The sequence below is a fragment of the Elephantulus edwardii genome, unplaced genomic scaffold (assembly GCF_000299155.1).
Source record: "Elephantulus edwardii isolate Elephantulus edwardi_28Jun2011 unplaced genomic scaffold, EleEdw1.0 scaffold00049, whole genome shotgun sequence".
Lineage (NCBI taxonomy): Eukaryota > Metazoa > Chordata > Mammalia > Macroscelidea > Macroscelididae > Elephantulus > Elephantulus edwardii.
This window is the reverse complement of record NW_006399799.1, coordinates 2,327,420-2,350,864: the sequence shown is the minus strand read 5'-3', so window position 1 is coordinate 2,350,864 and position 23,445 is coordinate 2,327,420. Positions and strand designations below refer to the sequence as shown.

At 41.4% G+C, this 23,445-nt stretch overlaps 1 protein-coding gene across 1 annotated transcript in view; it reads right to left on the bottom strand.

Annotated features, from left to right (window-relative positions):
• The window catches only part of LOC102844188 (chromosome unknown open reading frame, human C1orf94), a 91,184-nt gene that overhangs the window by 9,496 nt on the left and 58,243 nt on the right, over positions 1-23,445 (bottom strand). Inside the window, exons 7-8 of the mRNA XM_006886575.1 lie at positions 11,428-11,505; positions 7,378-7,574 (exon numbers count right to left, since the gene is read on the bottom strand). Of these exons, the coding sequence (XP_006886637.1) occupies positions 7,378-7,574; positions 11,428-11,505 (275 nt within the window). The remainder of the gene's footprint in view (positions 1-7,377; positions 7,575-11,427; positions 11,506-23,445) is intronic.

The following is a 23,445-nucleotide window of genomic DNA, read 5'->3' as shown; positions in this document are numbered from 1 at the left end:
TCGGGATGGGTGTGTCAGAAGCAATGAGATTGGCACAGGATGGAGCACGGTTTAGGGCTGTTGTACATAGTGTCGTTATGAGTCGCAAACGACTCGACGGCACGTAACAACAACAACAATTTAGAAGAGACTGTGGCACCAGAGATATCATTCCTGATATCAGATGGATCCTGGCTAAAAGCAAAGAATATCAGAAGAATGTCTATCTGAGCTTTATTAACTTCACAAAGGCATTGACTATGTGGATCATAACAAATTGTGGCTAACATTGAGAAGAATGGGAATCCCAGAACACTTAATTGTACTTGTGTGAAAGCTTTAGCTAGAACAAGATTTGGTGGTGTAAACAGAAGAAGAGAATAATACATAGTCTTCAATTAGGAAAAAAGTGTGTCAGGGTTATATCCTTTGTCCATACATTTAATCTGTAGGCTGAACAAATTATTTGAGAATCTGGACTCTGGAGAGGAATGTGGCATCAGTATTGGAGAAATACTCCTCAATAACCTTCATTATACAAATGGTACAACTTTGCTTGCTTAAAATTAAGAGGACTTAAAGTGCTAGCTGCAGAAGGTTAAACAATATGGATTACATCTTAACATAAAGAAAACAGAAATCCCACCAATGGACTGACAGGCAACTTCACTATATATGAAGAAAAAATTGAAACTGTCAATGACTTCATCTTACTTAGATCCACAATCAATACACTTGGTATCGCCAGTCAGGAGATTAGAAGGCCTATTGCACTAGGAAAGTCTGCAGACAGGGACATCTCCAAATTAGTGAGGAGCAATGATACTGGTTTGAGGACTAAGATGTTTTAGGCAATGGTTTTCTTGTCACTTTCTATGCATCTGAAAGCAGAACTATGAATATGGATGACAGAAGTAGAATGATGCCTTTGAACTGTGGTGCTGGAGAAGAGTACTTAGTATCCCATGGATTGTCAAAAGAATAAACTGATATGTCTTGGAGTAGGTACACCTAGAATGTTCCTTGGAGACAAAGATGATGAGGCTTCATCTCACATACTTTGGGCATGTTGCTAAGACAGGATATTCCTTGGAGATGGACATCATGCTTGGAAAGGTGGAGGGATGGCAAAGGAGCAGAAGACCTTCAACCAAGTGGACTGGCCAACTGACTGGAGCACTGGGTTCCAGTGTGTCAGAGATTGTGAGGATGGCACAGGATAGGAGAGTTCAGATATGTTATTCATAGGGTCTCTATGAGTTGTCCTCAACTGGACCACATGTAACTATGACAACAACAACACATCTGTGTAATGAAGCAATGGTGAAGTTAAAAATCTGCAGATAAAATGAGGCCAGATATTGTCTATAGAATAGATAATCAATTACTTATGTGCAAGTTCAAATTGAAACTGAAGAAAATTAAAGCAAGTCCACAAGAACCAAATTACAATCTTCAGTCTATTCCACTTAAATTTAAAAATATCCCAAGAATACAGTTGAGTTATTGGTTGAATGGGGGATGGAGAGGGATAAGAGAAGGAATAGGAAAGATTAAACTAGGACCTGAAAAGACAGGGTAATGATAGACATAGATGAATTGTAATTAATCATATACAATGTATATGAATGGTTGTACAAAACAAAATGTACATGAACAAAATACAATGTAAATAAAAGATTGTATAAAATACAAAGCATATGAATGATTGTATGCAAACCAATAAAAATATTTGTTGTTATTGATTGCCATCTAGTCACACACAACTCATAGCAACTCTATGAACAAAAGACTTGAGGCCTTTCTATAACTATCATTTCTCCAAGTTCACAGAGTTTCCAGAGGCATGAAGTTTAGGAATTTGATTCCACTCCTGCTTCCAAACCTGTCTTAAAACTGGGAGATCCACCAAACACTGTCCACCATGGGCAACCATTATGGCATTTGAGACCCCAGTGGAACAAGGTTCAACATCACAGCCAACCCAGTTACCTCAGTACAGCAAATTGATGGAAGAGTGCTGTAGAAGAATGTTCTTCCAAAGTATACTAACAAGGGATTAAAATATAATCTCTCAGGCCCAACTTTTAAATACAAGGGCCCACCAGGAGGTCTTGTGTCTAAACAAGAGGCTTAAATAAAAAACAACCAAACGTTCCACAATGAACCTCAACCAAAACAAGAGAGCCCATCTTACAGAGTCCAGTCGCTTCAACCAGTCTCCAAAATGGAGACAAGGGCTTGGCCTTAAATGCAAGTGTTCTCCTGGAGGTCTTTTTTACTCTAAACAAGAGGCTTAAATAAAAACAATGAAACAATCCACACAGATCCTCAACCAAAACAAGAGCACCACTGTAGAGTCTAACTGCTTCATCCAAGTCCTAATGAAAGACAAGGGCTTAGTGTTAGATGTTGTTGTTGTTAAGTGCCATCTAGTGCTGACCCTATAAACAAAAGACTTTAATCTTGTTCTATAATTGTTGTCCTTTCTCCAAGTTCACAGAGTTTCCACAGGCATGTTTAGGAAGTAGATGCGACTCCTGCTTCTAACACTGTCTTAATCTGTGAGCTCCAGCAAACATTGTCAGCCATGTGTAACAATCATGGCACTTTATAGACCAATGGCACAATGCTCAGCATCACAGCAATTCAAAGGCACCTCAATACAGAGAAATGATAGAAGAGTGTAGTACCACTTAGGAGTGTTCATTTCAAAAATAATTAGTTTTAAAGGCCACAGGACCAAGCATCAGGCTCTCACTGATTCCCAACAAGAACTTCTGGCCAGCCAAAAAATAAAAACCCACCACAAAAAAAGCCCACCCCCATCCACTCACCTCCAAAATCTTAGGAAAATAATAGGTTTGAGACATTGACCCTAATGACCAAAGACCAGATGAGTTGTGGGATGACATCACAGATATCATCCACGAGGAAAGCAAAAGGTCATTAGAAAGGCAGGAGAGAAAGAAAAGACTAAAACAGCTATCAGAAGAAACTCTGAAAATTGTATCGGAAAGTCAAGAAGCCAAAACAAGGGGAAAGAAATACCGATGTAAAAGTGATAAACAGTAATAACTCAATGGCTTAATGTTTCTCTTAATCTTTTTTTAACTTCAGAGGAGTGTTTTAGGAAGTAGTAGCTCTTGTTTTGAAGAAACATTTATCTGAAGTTCAGCAATTCCTACAGTTTCACTTCAGTTTCTTTTCCTTCTGTTAAATTGGGAAAATTTAATATTTATGTAATTGAAAGGCAAATAAAATTTTGTGCAAAAAAAGTGATAAACAAAAGATTTTAAAGGGCAACTCAAGAAGACAAAGCAAAGTATTATTACAAAATGTGCAAAGAGCTGTAATTGGAGAATAAAAAGGGAAGAATTTTCTCAGCATTTCTCAAATAAAAAAAATGTTGAAAAATAAATTCAAGCCTTCCGTTGTAATATAGAGTAATGGTATGGGCAAAATCTTGAAAGATCCATGACAGCGTTATGCTAACTAACTCAATCTCTTAAGGAAAAATACAACATAAGACCATTATTGTAAAAATAGAAGGATACCTAGTAAGATGTGTATAGAAGCCCAAAGGAGAAAGGGGAGAGGAGTAGAGGAGCTGAGGGGAGAGGGAATCACAGAGGGTCGAGTTTGGTGGGTAAATGAAGGGGGTGAAGGATTTAGGATAGATCTAGTGGGGACCTCAAAATAAGAGGTCATCGTGGGCATAGATAAAGGTGATTAATTTTTTTATTAAATTTATTTATTTTTCATTTCAATGAACATCTACAGAGATTTTGGAATTCCATTCATTCAGTGTTGCACCCTTCTCCCCAGCCACCCCTTCTTCAGCCCTCCCCCCCCCATTAGCTCCTCTCCTTGAAAAGCTAAAGAAAAACCCCCTCATTGGTACACAATCCCCCCATCACTTCCCCCAATCCCAAATATAATCCACTCTGCAACCCTCATTCCGTACTCTTACGATAAACATAATGCCCTATAATATAATACTTTTAAACTATTCTCTCCTCCATAGACTTCAATGCCGTGATTAATTTTTTAAAACACAGTGCATGGGAATGATTGTATAAAACACAATTTGAGTTAAGGGATGTGTAGAATACAATGTACATGAATGAAGCACAATGTATATGAATTTTGTATGCAAATAAATATAAAGGTTTTTTAAAAAAAATAAGATAAGACAGTAAAGAGACTGAGGTTGTTAACAGCTTCAGTTTACTTGGCTCCACAATCAACACTCTTGGTACCAGCATCCAGGAAATCAAAAGACCAATTGCATTGGGGAAAATCTGCTTTCAGAAATCTCTCTAGACTACTGAAAAGCAATAATGTCAGTCTGGAGACTAACGTGCACCTGATCCAGGCCATGGTCTTTGCAATTACTTGCTTTGTATCAGAGAGCTGGACATTGACTAATGATGATAGAAGAGTTGATGCATTTGAGCTGTGGTGCTGGAGGAGAGTGTTGAATATACCATGGACTGCTAGGAGAAAAAACAGGTTTGTCCTAGAGAGGGTGAAGACAGGCTGCTCCTTGGGGGCAAGGATTCTGAAGCTTCATCTGACATACTTTGCACATGTTGCAAGGAGGGACCAGTCCTTGGAGAGGGACGTCAAGCTTGGGATGGTGGAGGGACAGTGCAGGAGAAGAAGATATGGATTGAGTCAGTGACTGGGGTAAAGGGCATGGGTGTGTCAGAGACAATAAACTTGGCACTGGACAGAGGAGGGTTCAGAGCTGTTGTGCATAGTGACTCAACAGCACATAACAACAAGAAAGAACATAAAAGGAATATTTTTTATATTGGCTTGCATAAAAAATACTATAAAAAGCAGCATATCAAAACAAACAAAAAATTATATAACAAAAAAAAATCACAGGCTGCCAAAAAATAAATAAACAAGACTCAGAGAAAGTGCAATCAGATTGCTCTTTAGCAGCAAGGATGGCAAAGTTTCATCTCACACATTTGGGGCTTGTTGTTAGGAGGGACTGTTCCTTGGAAGGGGAATCATGCTTGGAAAGGTGGAGATCAGCAAAAGAGAGGAAAAACCTCAATGAGATGGACTGATACAGTGACTGGAGCAATGCACTCAAGTACAGCAGAGATGGTGAGGATGGCACAGAATGGAGCAGGGTTCAGATTCATTGTTCATGTGGTCACTATGAGTTGTACTTGATTCAAAGGCACCTGCAACAACAACAGCTCGTGTAATAAAATTCAAGCTCCTTCCTATGTATTCTATCTTGGGGCCTTCATGTTTTCTATTCCTTCTGTCTGAACATGTGCACAGTTCATTCTTTAAGGACATTTCGTAGCTCTCTTATCTTACCCCGCTAAATGTTCCTTTAAGGTACCTGTTATCATTTGCTTGCTCCTGTTCTTGTGGTCTATTCCTGACTCCATAGCACAGAAGGTAGTTTCTTTAAGGAAAATTAAAACTTAATCTTATTCCCCTTATTTATAATCCTTATTCCTGGAACCATGCTGGGCAAAAAAGAAGACACACAATAGATAGTTTTTTCAGGAATTGATAATCACACACACACACACACACACCCTCTTTGCATCCCTGTTCTGGCTTCACTTTCTCAGCCTCTCAGAGCTGACCACTGTTCTCATTTGCCTGGGCTGCCCTGTCTCCACTCTCCCCAAGCTATCTGACCTGCATCACATTTTCCTTCCCTCAGTCTCCTGCTTCTTTTTCTTCCTCTCTCTATCCTCGCTAGAGACAACCCCAGAGCCCAGGTCTCAATTTTCTGTTCCCTCAACCTTCATTTCCCTTCCCTTGAGCCCAGAGTCCTACTATGGAGCCTGGGAAGTTTGTAGGTCAACAGGTGGATTTTCCTTGCAAGTGGAAACTTTCCCTTGGTCCTTCTACCCTCCTTCCATCTCTACAGTCAAATCTAGTCTTACATTCAGGAAAGTGGTAACTGTTCATAAACCAAAAACTAAGCACAATGCCTGCTCACAGCAATGTTATATGAGTAAGCATTCACGTGGCCTCTTAAAGTCACCTGCCGACGACGCCTTCTCTTCCGTTCCTCCTCCCTCTAGTCAATTAGTATTCTTTGGTGTGCACAAATATTGGATTCCCAGGTTTGGCCAAAACCTTTGATGATTCTATCTCAGTCTCCCTTTTCCTGACTTATTATTCCATTTCGTTCAGGGAGAAGTCTAATAGCTTAGCTAAGGACAAATGGAGGTATGGAAGGAAGGAAAAAAAAATAAAGCAAAGAAGGAAAGAAGATAAAGGGGTGAGAGACAAAAGAAATTGGGAGTTTCATGTTCAAAGAGCACTGTAGACCGTCCTCTTGGAGATTCTCAATACACCCCAGGAAATGAAATGACCTGAAAATCTCACCAGTTAAGAAATCTATTTATCATTGTTTCCCACAACTCTTCCCAAACATAGCTGACTACAGAAACCTCTTTATAGCATGTATCCCTTTTGACAAGGCATTTTAGGAAACACTGATTGAAGATACGAGAGCCTGGGGAGACCAGATTGACACTGCAGTGAAGATCTGTGGTGGGAAATGGGCCGGAAGAACCAATGTCAAGGTAGGGGACTTGGCCCTGATTCTATAAACTGAGCTTGCCCAGCTGGACACACACTCTCCAGCACATGCCTGGGAGACACAGTTCCTAAGATTTCATGGCACAGCCTCTTGAAGATACCAGGTGAGGATCTAGGGAGTGGGGATGAGCAGCTGTTTAATGTTACAGTAGAAGAATCACAGCTTTTTTTTGTGTTACTGGGTGAGAGGCAAAATGTGGGTGGCATGAGAAACTAAAAGGTTGAATTTGTGCCAGCTGTTTGCTGCTGAGCCCTCAGACCCTCCTGGAGAGTATGAGTCCCTCTTCTCTGTTGTTTGAGGGACTTGAGTGTAAAAGTATAAGCAATTTTTGACAAGCAGTTGATGGGCCTTCCGCAGGGCCTGTCACAAAGCCCATGGGATATATTCTTTCCCTTGGCAAGGATCTCATAGCACAGCAAATGTAAGGAGAGCAGTTAGAATATTGCATGGCCCCTATCTTTTTTGGAAATAAATAGGTAAAAGCCAAACATCATGCTCCACCATGGCCCCTGCTCTGGTACCGTTTGACCATCCAGAAGTGGCTGTGCACTTGCATTTCTGCAACCAAACTTTAGCGTCCAGCTCTAAAATAGACATATGAAGGGGGCTCCGAGAGCCCCAGGCCCTGTTTGCCCCTATAAAAAGCTCTTCCCAAAACTCACAAGCACTGGATCCTTCCCTTTCTAAGACATGGAACATACAGGCCAAAAAACCCCACCAGTGAAGCCCACCACACTCCCTTCCTTTGTCCAAAGGTTTTTGGGTACAAGCTGGGGTACCAGCATGTGCTGAAGACTCACCCATATCCCTGGGGGAAGAGGTACTGTGGCCCATCTCCTGCCATTGGAGAAGGGTCTCGGGGATTGGTGGACATCTTTGGAGGAGTCCTCTGAGTGTATGGATAGTTGGGCTGGACAAAGGGGATGTAACTCAGCATAGGGGGGTAGGAAGATCGAAAAACCTGCTGTCCCATCTGCTGTGGGTTGTACGGCGACACCTGTAAATAAGAAGGTGAAAAAGACAGGTCCATCAGAGTCCTCTGACTACAAATATCACATTAACAACCTTTAACCAAACCCTAGCCCCAAGTGATTCCCCTTGGCCCCTGTGTTTTCAGTCCCTGTGAGGTATGGAGACCGCAGCAGCATGTCAGAATGCAAAAACCACAAGGTTCACCCTCTGGTTATGATCCTAATGACTGATTTATCTAAGTCTCAGTTTCCTCAACTGTAAAATGAGCAAACACCATGTACAATGTGTGATAAATGAACAAGTTAATATAGGTTGAAAGACTAGTATATAATAAATGGCAAATATATATTATCTCTACCCCCTTATTTTACCTTTAACTCTGTTAATAACCACTCTAAAACTACTTGGTTCATTTTTAAGGCTTTACCATCTCCAAAAAGTGATTAAAGACTATCCTCTATCTCAGGATCTCAACAGAGTCCAAGTCCCAGACTGTGTTGTTTAATGGAAATTCCTGAGACAGGAAAATGCTCTATCTCTGTGCTGCCCAATACAATAGCCATTGGCCCTGCCTGGCTATTGAGCACACAAACTGCAAGAAGCAGTACTGAGGAACTGCATCTGAATGCATGAGTTTTTAATTTAAAATTAAACAGCCTCATGTAGATAGTGGTTACTGCGTTAGACAAGATGAATCTAGGAGAAACGAGCAAAAAAGAGGAATTCAGTGGGTTTTCTGAGACAATCTTTCTCAAACTCCTACCAAGAAATGAAACTCAATATCATATCCCACAAAAAGCAGCTAGTTCATCTGCCTGATTGTCTGATGTCCAACAGCTCTGGAAATAGTGCCTGTCACACAGTAACTGCCTGATGGACACACTCCAAATGAATGAATGAAAAACTAGGAAAAGAGATGAAGGAAGAAGAAACGAGGTGCTGGGACAAGGAATGGAAGGAGGGAGGAAGAGACAGCTAAGCATTTGCTCAAACACCTAACCTGTTACGCCGTGAGCACCATAGTTCAGTACTGATAGAATCAGATCGTTATCTAGAATAGAGCAGATCTCTATCCTCCTATGTTGAGGGGAGTTTCTGTGAAAAACGAAAGAAACTTCTGGATCCCACCTTCACAGAAAAACTGTTTGGAATTAAGCATTCTGACAGCCTTCTTTACCTTCTCACACTTATAAGAAATAACAAAGGCCAACACTTTGAGTACTTAGGGAATGCCAAGCCCTTGTTATGGATTGAGTTTAAGTGAGAGTCTCTTAAACTGTGAGGTATGAGTATTATTATTATCCTTATTTTACAGTTGAAGAAACTGAGGTTCAGAGAAGTTAAGATACTAGTTTATCAAGTGTCTTGAATATCAAACTGTTGTTGGAATCCTTGCAGTGTAAGCCTGGAGGCTGTGCCCAGCACCTCTGGTTCTTTCTACTTTTCTCCTAGTGAAAATGCAGGGCCTCATGACGCTTTACATGGACAACCCTCTCAAGATTATGAGCTGTAGCTGAAATACATCACAAGTTCCCAGAGAGACCCAAAAAATCACTCCTAGGACAGACATCTGTGAATCAGCATGGCAGGCAGATTCTGTTCATATGAATTGTCCCTTGAGGTTCACAGTGAACTTGTGAGGAAAGTGACATGTGAGAGACGATGTGAGTCTCAATGCTTAGATAAGCTTGGTTCAAAGGTGTGCTTTTAACTCCATGTAACTGACAAAAGCCATAAAGCATATATTGATCTGGAACCATCTCCAGACATACTTTCCACTGGCAAAAGCAACAAAATGTACAGAACAGTAAATCCAGAGTGCCATCATTTGTTCAAAACATTTTTATAATTAGATGTCATAGGAAGAATACCTAAGAAACCAATATCAGTGATTACCTCTAACTTCTTTTTTTTTGCAATGATCTATTACTTTTTACAAATATGTGCACAAAACCATCATAATTACCTAGAAGAATTCTCTTTAGAACCAGATGGACAGTATCACAGCTTATAGATGTGGAGACTATTTACAGATACAGAGGGGATGCGGCTGAGATTCTGTGAATCTCAGGGCACCTTTTATCTTTACTGAATTTCAAAACATAAAAGGCTTCTACGACTGAAAAGCAGCCCAGGCCCAGGTGAGGAAGTTGCCTACACACAGGGGCTGAACCCTTCTGTCAGGGGCCAACAAGAACATTCTAACCTCTTTCACACCAAGATGCAGTTTGCAGTGAAAGGGTGAGGCTCCCCTGGGAGAGAGGAGAGGCAGAAGATTCTAGCAGGCTGTGTGTCTGTGACTATCCAAGTGTGTGCGGGAGAGGTACTCTTTAGTCCCCATTCTAAGCTCCCTTCTTCCTGTCCCAAAATAACATCTCTGTGTGTACATGTGCTTTGATGGGGTGTGTATACATCCATGTTTATTTGTATCTACCTGTAAGCATGCACATTTGTTTTCATGTTTCTGCAGCTTAACTTTTGTGCTGTGTGTGTCTGTATCTGGACATTGCTGTTGCTGTGAGCTGCAGCTGAGCTGGCCCCCTGCCTCGTGGTGATCCCAGGCACAGTGGAATGCGATGCTCCTCAGTCTTGTGCCATTTTCATGAATGGTCGCAGTCTGAACTGTTATGATGCATAGAGTTATTTCATTGGCTGATTATCAGAGGTAGACGACCAAGTCTATCTTGCTAGTCTGGAAGCTCTACTGAAAACTGGTCCAGGCTACATTGATACACAGGCTCCATGGAAAAGGGATGGAGATGCAAAAGGTACAGTGGCTGGGAATCAAACCCAAGTCTCCTCCATGGGAAGTGAGAATTCTACCCCTGTGCTGTGCATAGAAAAGGTGGTGGTAAATCATGGTGATTGGGAGCATAAAACCTAAAGCCAGCCTGCTTAAGGTCAAATCTAGATTTTTAAAACAAAAAACCAAAAACCTGGATCTTGTCATTGTCCATCAGCCTCCTTTAGCTTTGAAAATAGGGCTCCATACTTAGCAAATAAGAATACAGGAAAATTAATTTAGCTACACAAAGCAGTTTTGCAATCTTGGAGGCACACAGTTCGAGGTCACCAGCTGCTCAGCAGGAGAAGGAAAGGTAATCTCCTCCCATTCAATTAATTGCCTCCGAAAACCCGCCAGAGGGTCAGCTATGGGTCAGTTCCCAACAACAAAAACGAGTAATATTTTAGCAAAAGTCCCATGCAATATTTGGGACACGTTTACCCTAAAAAATGTCTTCACGATGTTAACAGGCATTACATGTCTTCACGCGTTCCTCTATGTTCTCACCCTCCACCAGGCAAGCAACAAGAGCTGTGATGTCTTCAAGCCTGGACCCCAGGAAGGTGCCATGAGAAACAGGCCTGAGTTGGACGCACAGCCTAGCTCTGCTGAACCGAAGTGGCCTGTGGTCAAACCAGCTTTATTTGTGAATGGAAAAATCAGTGTTTATTGTTGGAAGTTTCTGAGATTTTTCAGGTCATTTGTTGCCATGGCAAAAGCTAACTTATGTGTTAACTTTAAGATTTTGGCAAGTTGCTTGATTTCTCTGTGCTCAGTTCCCTCATCTGTAACCAACAGAATGAGAGGGTTAAATTAACACATGCTGGTAAAGCCCTAAGAAAAGCTCTTGGAATTCAATATGGGCTCTGTGAGTATCAGCTGTCACTGTGACGGGGTGGGGGGTGGGGGGGGCTTGTCCTCACATATATGTGTGATATGTGTCTTCACATGTATGGTATGTGTAATCAGAATCAGGTCAAAGATAGGGCAGAAAGGATGACTGGTAATTAACTGGACAGAAAGAGGGGCCAAATCCCTAAAACGTAAAAGCCTTAACAGGATTGAGACTGAGGTGGGGAGAGAGGCAACTTACCTGTCGGGAGTAGCACCCCAACTGGGGATGCACGGCCTGCTGGTAGGGCATCCTCGCCGTTCTTTGTGGGTACATGCCCTGGGAAGTAAAGAGTGGGACTCAGCACCTTGCACCAAGGACTCCCAGCCACACAGCCCAGCTTCTGATTCATGCATCAAATTCTGTCTGTCCCATTCCACTGCAGGCCTGACCAACAGCTGCCCAAGCATGGCTAGAATGAAGCTGAGGAGAACCCAGCTGGAGTCACCCAGAAAGCTCATCAGCAAGATGCGTGGTGTTTTTGATGAGTGGTTCAGGTGGGAGCCTCAGGAGCCTCACGATCTCTTCGATCACAAGGCTGCCCCTTAGTGCCTGTGTGACCTTGGATACCTCACTTCACCTGAGTCTCTTGTTCCTTATCTGTCAAGTTATATGGACTGAAAACTGTGGAGACTGTGAAAGTAGCTAAGTTATCTTCTCTGCTGTCTACACAGTTTTTCAAAGTTCCTTTCTCCAAGCCCCGTCCCTGCTCTAAGAGTCAAGGTGTCTTTGTTTGTGTGTGAGAAACATCGTGTGTTATTCTGCATCTATGTGCATAAGTCAGTCAACATGTGTGCTGGCATGGATGCCTATGCAGCTGCGCCTGCCTGTGTGCAAAGTTCAGGTGTGCGCTGAGTGTGCCTTGCTGCTGTGAGCATGTGTGTCCGTACACAAGTGCCTGTGCCCTGTGGTGAGGGGCTGGCATGAGAATAAATGAGTTAATGCATCTAAAGAGCTTAGAATAAAATCTCATTGCTGTCAAATGGATTCCAACTCATAGCGCCCCTCCATCAAGCTTATGAGGCTGGAAATCAGAAAAGAGACCGTTCATCTTTCACCCAAGGACTGAGCTGCTGGTGGATCTGAACTGCCAAGGAAGCACAACTTTTAGGTCGGCAGCACAGCTCACTACAGCCTATGCCACAAACCAAAACCTCGTTCCCTAAGACAAAATAAAACCAAAAAACAGATAGTAAGGACTTGAAAGGTTAGGTATTTTTGATATTTTTATCATCTCCCACCACTCCCTCACTTGGAGACTCATTTGGAAGCTGAGTCAAATGAGAAGCGGAAATTTTATCCATAACTCTGTCCAGAGTGGCCCTGGGGTGTTCCTGTGTATGCTCCGTGCGCACGCGCACACACACACACACACACACACACGTCAAGGTTCTGCTGTTGTGAGGGCGAGTCTACCTCATGCTGTGCCTCTGTGTGACAATCCAGAGTACCACCTAAGATGTACCTCAAAGAGTAAAGTGCTCTCAGCCCAAGGTGTCCTCCCAGAAGAGTTTACGTCCTAAGATGTTGCTGTTGCTGTGTGTTCAGGCGGTGCCAGGTATGACACTGTTGGCAGGTGACATTATTCTCTCCGCTGGGCCATAGCACTAAAACCATCAAGTTGCCATGAAGCCAATTTCAGCTTATGACAACCTCATGTGTGTTGCATTAGTATTGCACACCATAGGGGGTTTGTGTCTTTTGTCTTTTGGGGGTTTTAAAATTTTTTTTATTGGTTTGAATACAATGATTTGCTTACATTGTGTTTCATTCATGTACATTGTTGGGTGTTTTTTTTTTCTCTCCCCTTCCTCCACCTTCCAAACTCTGTGAGCCCATGGGTGCCCCCTCTCCTCACCCTCCGCCTTGCTGCCCCCTCCTCTTCCTCCTTAGATATCCATACACATCTTATTGGTTAGCCTCCTGTTTTTACAATAATGGTCTTAGACAATATTTGTTCTTATGTGCCCAAGTTAGCTCACTCAGCATAAGCCTTTCTTCTAGTGCGCCTTGGAGTGGATTCAGATCATGAACCCTTTAGTTAATATTATTTACTTAATATCATTGTCACTGGAGTCTTCCAAAGAGTCTCTGAATCTCTTGAGAAGAGTCTATATAGATATTCCCAGGCTCTGCTAAGTCCACCATCACCCAGAGCCCTAGAGTACTCAGCGTGTCAGAGCCTTCCTTTACCCTCTGCTTCTGTGCACCTGACATTTCAGACAGCTCTGTGCTCTCTACACCACTCTGTGACTTACCAGCCTGAAACAAAGATCTCAGTTGCCTCTCCTCTAAGCCCTGCACCCACTGTGACCACAATCTGAGTCTGAGACACCAGCCTTGGCCTGGACAGAGAGATCAAGCAGATGGGACTGCTTTGCTTTTTCTGGACTTCCATTTAAGCTCAAAAGCCACTCAGCAGAATTCCAGATTGTCTTCCCCTAACTCCTCCCCTCCAGTGTTCCCCTAACTGCCACTGGCACTTAGCTCTGCTTTCCACAGTCAACTTCCCCGCCCAAAGAATGGCAGCTTCCATCACCCCACTGTGTCTGTGGCAGGCCTGCCTGCCCCTAGCATCTCTGGAAGACAAAAAGTTGGAGACAGATTTCCCAGAGATAAAATATTTCATATTCATCAATATGAGCAATAGCATATAACTTTAAGAACCTTTCTAGTTGTCGGAATTGCAATTCTATAAACCCACAAGCAACGGTAAATAAACATTCATTCTTCTTTGCTTGCAGCCACGGCCTCCTTCCTTAATTGGGAGTATAGTTCCCTTATGCCAAGCAGCCAGTCCAGGTGCCTTGGAAACTCCTCAGTGTTGGGGACTTTGTCTTCCGCATCTTTGCATCGCTCAGAGTAAATTGCATTTGAGACCTATTTATTCCTCACATCAAGAAAGGAAGAGACCAGGACAGACTGTTCACAATTTCCTTGTCTCTTCTGCCTCAAGATCTGTGGAGCTCTCTTGTAGCATACCCGAGGAAGCTTGCAGCGAAATAATAATAAAAACTAACATATTTCACAAAGTCTTTTCTCACTCACAAACTCATTTAATCCTTACATCTAGATCAAGCATGAACTACTACCGCTACTGCAATTACTATTATTTTATAAATCCATCACCTCTTCGTTAGTTTGTTCTATTGTGGTAGCTTGTATGTTCCTGTGATGGCGCAAGCTATGACCCCAGTATTTGAAGTACCAGAAAGGTCACTACTCATGATGGGTAAGCTAAAACCTAAGCTTCCCATCTAAGATAGATTAGGAAGAAATGTCTGGAGATCAAGTTTGGAAAATTATTGTTGTTGTTATGTGCCTTCGAGTCGCTTGTGACTCATAGTGACCCTATGCACAATAGCCCTAAACTCTGCTCTGTCCTGTGCCAATCGCACTGTCTCTGATAAAGCCATCCCTATTACCATAGTCTCTGAATCAATCCACCTCATAGAGGGCCTTCCTCTCCTGCTCTGTCCCTCTACCCTTCCATAGCATGATGTCCCTCTCCAAGGACCGGTCCATCCTTACAACATGTCCAAAGTATGTCAAACGAAGCCTCAGAATCCTTGCCTCCAAGGAGCAGTCCATTTTAACCCTCTCCAGGATGAATCTGTTTGTTTTCTTAGCAGTCCATGGTATTCTCAATACTCTTCTCCAGCACCACAGCTCAAATGCATCAATTCTCCTTCTATCCTCCTTAGTCATTGTTTAACTCTCTGATGCATAACAAGTGATTGCAAAGACAATGGCCTATACCAGACACACCTTAGTCTCCAGAGAGACACCATTGCTCTTCAGTACTTTGGAGAAGTCCCTAACAGCAGACCCATGGCAATATGTCTTTTAATTTCCTGGTTGCTGGTGCCAAGAGTATTGACTGTAGAGCCAAGCAGACTAAAGCTGTGAACAATCTCAATCTCTTCACCATCCATCCTGATGCTGCCAATTGGTCTAGTGGTGAGAATCTTTGTGTTCTTGATATTGAGCCTCAATCCATATTGAAGGCTGTAGTCCTTGACCCTCTCCATCACAATAGAAAATTATCTGAGAAGGAGCTAGAAAGTGAATCCCCTAGGTTGAATGTTACTGAAAATATACAACAGCCATAATGATGACCTTGAGTGTGCCAACACTCATGGAGATGGCCCAGGACTAGGCATTGTTCTGTTCTATTGTTCCTGGAATCCTCATGAATTTGAGGTTAACTGGCTCAGGGCTAACAACTGTGCGAGTGAGGAGAGGGAGGAAACCAAGGCTCAGAGCACTCAACTAATTTTCTGAAGGCCAGACAGGTTGAAACAGAATACTACTTTCAATCTAAATCGATTAACTCCAATACTTGCCATCTTTCTTGGCCACTTATTTTAGAGTTAGATGTTATCCTAAAATCAGGAGAAGATGGAGAAAGCAACTTACATTGTCATTCAATATCCACTTAATTACTCAGTTCCTCTTACACCAGAGTCCCCTTTACCCAACAGAAGTCTGAACTGTATCATAGAGCTTAGTGGACTCTGTCACCCCTCAAACACATCTTCCAGAGATGAGGAAACTGGAACCCAAGCTCTGGGTTGCAAAAGATGATGTACCTTCATGCTTGGCAAATGAGAAGTTCAACTGTAACCCATTCTAAACAGTCAAGTCTGGAGAAATTAACATCACAGAGATAAATTATTCCTTCTTTACAAAGTAAATCATTGCTAGTAAGCTTTACATGGCAAGCTCTGTTAGTTCATTTTATTTAGAGACACTCGCTTTATACTAAATATTTTACAACTACTTTTCTTTCAGAGATGGAGGTTATCATGGACTGAATTGTATTCCCCAAAAGCTATATTAAAGTCCCAATCCAGGTATCCTTCAGTGTGACCTTGTCAGGGTCTTCAAGATGTTATCATTTAACATAAGGAGATGCTGAAATAGGGCAGGCTCTAACCTGATCTCAGTGGTGCATTTATAAAAGAGAAAATATACAAAGACAGAGAAAGTAAGCACAATCCCATGATGACAGAGGCAGATGGAGCTGCAAGCCAAAGAGTGCTGAAGATACTGAAAGCAGCAGAGAGCTGAACAAATTCTTTCTCAGAGCAGTCAGGAATAAACATTGCCTAGAAGATGGAAAGAGTATACAGAGTCATTGTAAAAAAGGAATTGGCGGACAGAGAAGAATTTCATGAAACAACATATGAGCAAGAGCCTATGGTGATGAACGAAGAAGTTCAAGCTGCTCTGAAAGAATTGGCAAAAAACAAGGCCCCAGAAATTGATGGCATACCAATTGACATAAATGAACAAACAGACGCTGACCGAGATGTACTCACCAAATAGTGCCAAGAAATCTGGAGGGCAACAGCCTGGCAAAACTGACTGGAAGATATCTATATTTGCTCTCCTTCCAAAGAAAGGTGACCCAACAGGGTGTGAAAATTATCATACAATATCATTGATATCATATGCACGTAAGATTCTGCTAAAGATTAAAAATGACTGGAAGAGCACATCAACAGAGAACTGCCTGAATTGCAGGCTGGGTTTAGAAGAGGCTGTGGTACTAGGGACATCATAGCTAGTGTCAGATGAACCTTGGCTGAAAGCAGAGAGTACCAGAGAAATGTCCATATATGTTTCACTGACTATGCAAAGGCATTTGACTGTGTAGATCACAACAAACTGTGGCTGACTCTAAGAAGAATGAGAATCCCAGAACACTTGATTGTGTTTATGCAAAGCCTATATACTTGGACCAGGAGGCAGTTGTCAGAACAGAGCAAGGAAACACTGCATGGTTCAAAATTGGGAAGGATGTATGCCAGGAATATGTCCTATCTCCATACCTTTTTAATTTATATGCAGAACAGATTATACCGAAGGCTGGGCTCTGTGAGGAGAAATGTGGCATCAGGATTGGAGGAATTGACTCAGGATTGACTCATCAACAATCTGAGTTATGCAGATGGCAAATCCCTGCTTGCTGAAACTGAGGAGGACCTAAAGCACTTGCTGCAGGATGTCAAGGACTTCAGCCTTCAATGTCGCTATGAGTCACAAGTGACTCAGCAGCACATAACATCATCAACAACCCGCATTACACAGATCACATAACTTTGCTTGCTGAAATTGAGAAGGACCTGAGGCATTTGCTCCAGGAGGCCAAGGACTGCAGTCTTCAACATGGATTGAAGCTCAACATCAATAAAACAAAGATTCTCACCACTGGGCTGATTGGCAGCATCATGATAGATGGTGAAGAGATTGAGATTGTTAACAGTTTTAATTTGCTTGGCTCCACAAACAACACTCTTAGTACTAGCAACCAGGAAATTAAAAGACAGATTGTATTGGGAAAGTCTGCTGTCAGAGACCAAAGAGCAACGGTGTCAGTCTGGAGCTTAAGGTCTGCCTGATTCAGGCCATGGTCTTTGAAATTACTTGCTATTCATCAGAGAGCTGGACAATGACTAGGTATGATAAAAGGAGAATTGATGCCTTTGAGCTGTGGTGCTGGAGAAGAGTATTGAATATACCATAGACTGCTAGGAGAACAAACAAGTTCATCATGAAGAGGATGAAACCAGGCAGTTCCATGAAGCTAAGGATGCTGAAGCTCTATCTGACATATTCTGGGCATGTTTCAAAGAGGGACCAGTCCTTGGAAATAGACATCATACTTGAAAGTTTGGAGGGACAACTCAAAAGAAGACCCTGGATGAGATGGATTGACTCAGTGACTAGAGCAATGGAGATATGTGCATAAGATACAGTGAAGTTGACTCAATATAGAGTAGGTTTCAGGGCTGTTGTACACAGGGTTGCTATGAGTCTCAAACGACTCTATGGCACATAACAACAACATACTTTGACTTGAACTTGTAACCTTTAAAACTGTGAGGTAATAAACTCCTGCTCTTTAAAGCCATCCAGCGTGATGTTTTCTTACAAAAGCTCTAGGCAATAGATGTGGAGATGCACAGTGTGTCTCCTGCTGGGTTTTGGGTTATTCCTCATTGGTATCAGACTTTGAGCTTCTCAATCACCTTTGAAACCCTTCTCTTAGCACAGTGCTTGGCTAACAGAAGAAAAATAGTTTCTAATGTCTTAATTTCATGAGTAAATTAATAAAAAGGTAGGAAGCAAGTAAATAAATGGGTGAGCAGTGAATGAACAAACATAAAAATGTACAAGTAAAAGAATAATGAGAAAGAAGTAAGGAACTCAGTAAGTACATAAATAGGACACTTCTCAAAAGATCTACGCCAGTTGTGAAAATGTCAATACTACAGAAATCTATCTATAGATATAAATGTAATGTTGATCCAGACCCTATAATCATTCTTTAAAGAGATGGAAAAATCAATCATCAATTTTATAAGGAAGGGCAGATTCTCCAGATAAGCAAAGCACACTAAAGAAGAAGAACAAAGCCAGAAGCCTCACACTCCCCAATCCTATACCTGTTAACACAGCCACAGCAGTTAGAACAGTTATTGGTACAATGACAGACACATGTGTCAATGAAACAGACTCGAGAACCTAGAAGAAGATTCATCACTTATGGAAAGCTTATCTTTGACAAAGGGCCAAAAATCAGGACATGGGAAGAGGTGGTTGTTGTTGTTGTTGTTATGTCATTGACTGCCACTCATAGTGACCCTATATAAAATAGCTCTGAACCAATTGAGGCAATCTCACTATCTCCAACACATGTATCCCCATTACTCCAGTTACTTTGTCAATTCATCTCATCCAGGGTCGTCTTCTCCTTCATTGTCTCTCCACCCTTTCAAGCATGATGTGCTTCTCCAAAAACTGGTCTCTCCTGGTTACATCCTCAAAATATTGGAGACAGAGCTTCAAAATCCTTACCTCTAAGAAGCACCTTGGTTTCACCCTCTCCAGAATAGATCTGTTTGTTCTTTTGGCAGTCCGTGGTCTGCTTAATACATTTCTGCAACATCACAACTGCAAGACATTTATCTTTCTTCTATCATCATTAGACACTGTCCACCTTTGTAATTCACAGCAAGTAATCGCAGAGCCCATCACTTCGATCAGGTGCACCTTAGTCTCTATACTGACATCATTGCTCTTAAGTACTCTGGAGAGGTGTCTGACAGCACATTTTCCTACTGCAATTCATCTTTTGGTTTCCTGACTTCTGGTGCCAAGATGTTGATCGTAAAACCAAGCGAGCTGATATTGTTAATAATCTCAATCTCTATCATGATACTGCCAATTGGCCCAGTGGTGAGAAATTTTGTTTTCTTGATGTTGAACTTCAATCCATATTGAAGACTGCAGTCCTTGACCTCCTGGAGCAAATGCCTCAGGTCCTCCTCAATTTCAGCAAGCAAAGCTATGTGATCTTCATAATGCAGGTTGTTGAGGATGTTATATGCCGTTAAGTCACTTGTGACTCATAGCAACAATATATGCAACAGCTCTGAAACCTACTCTATCCTGTGTCAACCTTATTGTGTCTGAAACACCTACCGCATTACTCCAGTCACTGAATCAATCCATCTCATCAAAGTTCTTCTCTCTTGTTCTGTCCATTCACCCTCTCAAGCATGATATTCCTCTCTAAGTATTGATCCCTCCTTGCAACATGCCCAAAGTATGTCAGACGAAGCTTCAGTAGCATCCTGGTCTCGCTCTCTCTAGGACAAACCTGTTTGTTCTTCTAGAAGTCCGTGGTATATTCAATACTCTTCTCCAGCACCACAGCTCAAAGGCATGATGAGTCTTCCTCTTATCCTGATGTCACACTCCACCTCATAAAGTTCAGCCTTCCAAACGATCTGTTCCACATATAGATTGAAAAGGTATGTAGATAGAATGCATCTCTGACATACATCTTTCCTGATTCTTAACCACGCAGTGTTTCCTTGCCCTGTTCTGAGGAATGTTTCCTGGTCCAAGTATAGGTTTCACATAAGCACATCAAATGTTCTGGGATTCCCATTCTCCTCAAGGTTAGCCACAGTTTGTTGTGATCTACACAATCATATGCTTTTGCATAGTCAATGAAACACAGAGAGACATTCCTGTGATACTCTCTGCTTTTAGTTAAAATCCATCTAACATTGGCTATAGTGGTCCTTGTGCTACGGTCTCTTCTAACTCCAGCATGCAAATTTGGTCATTCTCTGTTGATATACTAGTCCAGTTGTTTTTGGATAATTTACAGCAAGATTTTGCTTGCACACAAATGGTGCTAGCAAAAATAGACATCGATTTGCAGAAAAATTAAAGAGGATGTAAATCTCTTAGCATATATAAAAATGAACTCAAGATGGATTAACAACTTAAATGTAAAACCTAAAACAATAAAGATTATCACATAAAAATAAGGCAATTTTATGAGCCTATATGAGTCATTTCCCCAAAAAGATGATACAATAGAATGTTGTTGTTGTTGTTGTTGTTGTTGTTGTTATGTGCCGTCGAGTCGTTTGCGACTCATAGCGACACTATGTACAACAGCCCTAAACCCTGCTCTATCCTGTGCCAATCGCATTGCCTCTGACACACCCATCCCGATTACCCCAGTCACTGAATCAATCCCCCTCATAGAGGGTCTTCCCCTCCTGCGCTGTCCCTCTACTCTACCCAGCATGATGTCCCTCTCCAAAGACCTGTCTCTCCTTGCCACATGCCCAAAGTATGTAGAAATTATTAAACAATATCATGTATACTACATAAAAGTAAAAATAACTAGAATAGTACATAAACAAGGAAATTCTAGAAATTCAAGCTGGATTTAGAAGAGTCCATGTCATGAAGGATATCATTGCTGATGTCAGCCGAATCTTCACTGAAAACAAAGATTATCAGAAAGATGCTTATCTGTATTTTATTTTAAACATACAAAGACATTTGACTTTGTAAATCATATCAAATGATGGATAACATTGAGAAGAATGAGAATCTCAGAACACTTAATTTTGTCCATGTAAGGTTATATCCAGACCAAGAAACTGTTGTGTAAACAGAACAGTGGAATACTATATGGTTTGAAATCAGCAAAGGTGTGTGTCAGGATTATATCCTTTCTCCATACATATTCAATCTGTATGCTGAGCAAATAATTTGAGAAAAATGTGGCATCAGAACTGAAGAAAGATTCATGAACAACTAGCATTATGCAGATGACACTGCCTTACTGGCTGATAGTGAGGACTTGAAACACTCAGTAAACACACTGGGATCTCTAAGGAATGCCTGAACTACAAATGCTGATAAAGAAAGGAACTTTCCTCCACCACTAATAGGCCTTCCTTTAGAGTTGATGCTCTGACTGGAAACTTTCAACCTCCTTAAAGGGACCTCTAGTGGCCTGCCCAGGCCTGGACCGCCTGCGCCTCCCCAGCCCTGCACAGATTGCCAACATCCCTGAGAAATAGAGACAGAATGAATGGACGGAAGTGCCCTGAGGCCTGCATCAAAACACAGTTAGCTGGGCAAGGGGAGGGAGATGTTGGCAGGGAGATGTGGAAAGATGGGACCACAACACATGCACCAAAGGGGTGAGTAGGACCCACACTGAATCTGCTGGCTGTGTATTGGAGAAGGGTCTTTCATCTGTTCTTTGGGATTAAATTGATTATCTGTCAGATAATGTTCTAACGCTAAGCATCCAAATTAAGACAGCCTACACATAAAGATTGACCATCCAATTAAAAAATAACAGGCCTTCGAAAGGCCATAGCCTGAATAAGATGCACCTTAGTCCTCAAACTGACATCATTACTCCTCAATAATTTGGAGAGGTCCCTAACTGCAGATTTTCCCAGTGCAATGCACCTCTTTATTTCCTGACTGATGGTACCAAGAGTGTTAATAATGAACCCAAGTTAAGATGAAGTTATTGACAGTTTCAGTCTCTTCTCCATCCATCATGATGTTGCCTATTGATCCAGTGTTAAGAATCTTTCTTTTCTTGACAATGAGATGCAATCCATACTAAAGGCTGCATTCCTTGATCTTCTGCAACAAATGCCTCAATTTCTCCTAACTTCCAGCAAGCAAGGTAGTGTTATCTGTATACGATTTACTACACTGGAAATGAAAAGGTGAGGAAAAACGGGGCCACTTTCATAGTTAAAAAGACCATTTCTAGATCCTTCTTGAAATGTAAAGTTGTGAGTAAATAACCATATGCATACAAGGAAGACCTGTTAATATAACTATCATTCAAATATATACACCAACAACCAGAGCCAAAGAGGAGGAAATAGTTTATTTCTACTAACTTTTGTATTCAGAAGTTGATAGAACATATGACCAAAAGGTAGTAATAATAACGGGTGACTGAAATGCAAAAGTTGGGAACAAGGAAGAAGGATCAATATTCAGAAAAAAATGGACTAGGTGACAAAAATGAGGCTGGAGATAGAATGACAGAATTTCGTATAATCAATGATTTATTCATTGCAAATACCTTTCAAAAGAAATATAAACAATGACTACACACATGGATTTCACCTGATGGTATGTACAGTAATCAAACTAATTACACCTCTGAAAAAAATAATTGGAGAAGCTCACTATCAGCTGTGGAAAGTAGGCCAGGTGCTGATTGTGGATATTCATATGCAAATTCAAACCAGAGCTAAAGAAAATTAAATCCACAGGAACAAAGATTTGACCTTGAGTCTATTTTACCTGAATTTAAAAACCATCTCAGGAACAGGTTTGAGGCCTTGAACACTAATGAACAAAGGCCAGATGAGCTGTAGGAGGATATCAAGAATGTCATCTAGTAAGAATGCAAAAGGTCAAAGACAGAAGAGGAAGAAAAGACCAAGATGGATGTCAGAAGAGACTCTGAATATTGCATTAGAGCACAGAGAAGCCAAAACAAAGGGAAGAAACAAAAGCAAACGGCATCTCAGGAAGACAAGCAAAGTATTATAATGAAATGTGCAAAGAGTGAGAGTCAGAAAATGAAAAAGGACTAACTTACTCAGCATTTTTTTAAATTCATTTTTATTGGTTTTCTTATAAAGATTATATACATTGTGTTTAACACTGTTCTTCATTCACACTGAGTTTTATACAATAATTCTCATTCATTATGTTTTATAAAATTAATCACCATTGGACTATGCCCACCATTATTACCCTGTTGTTTCGGGACCTTACTGGATGTTTCCCATTTCCTCTACCCCCTCCTTCCACCCAGTGAATTATGCAACCCTGTGTTTTCTCCCCTAC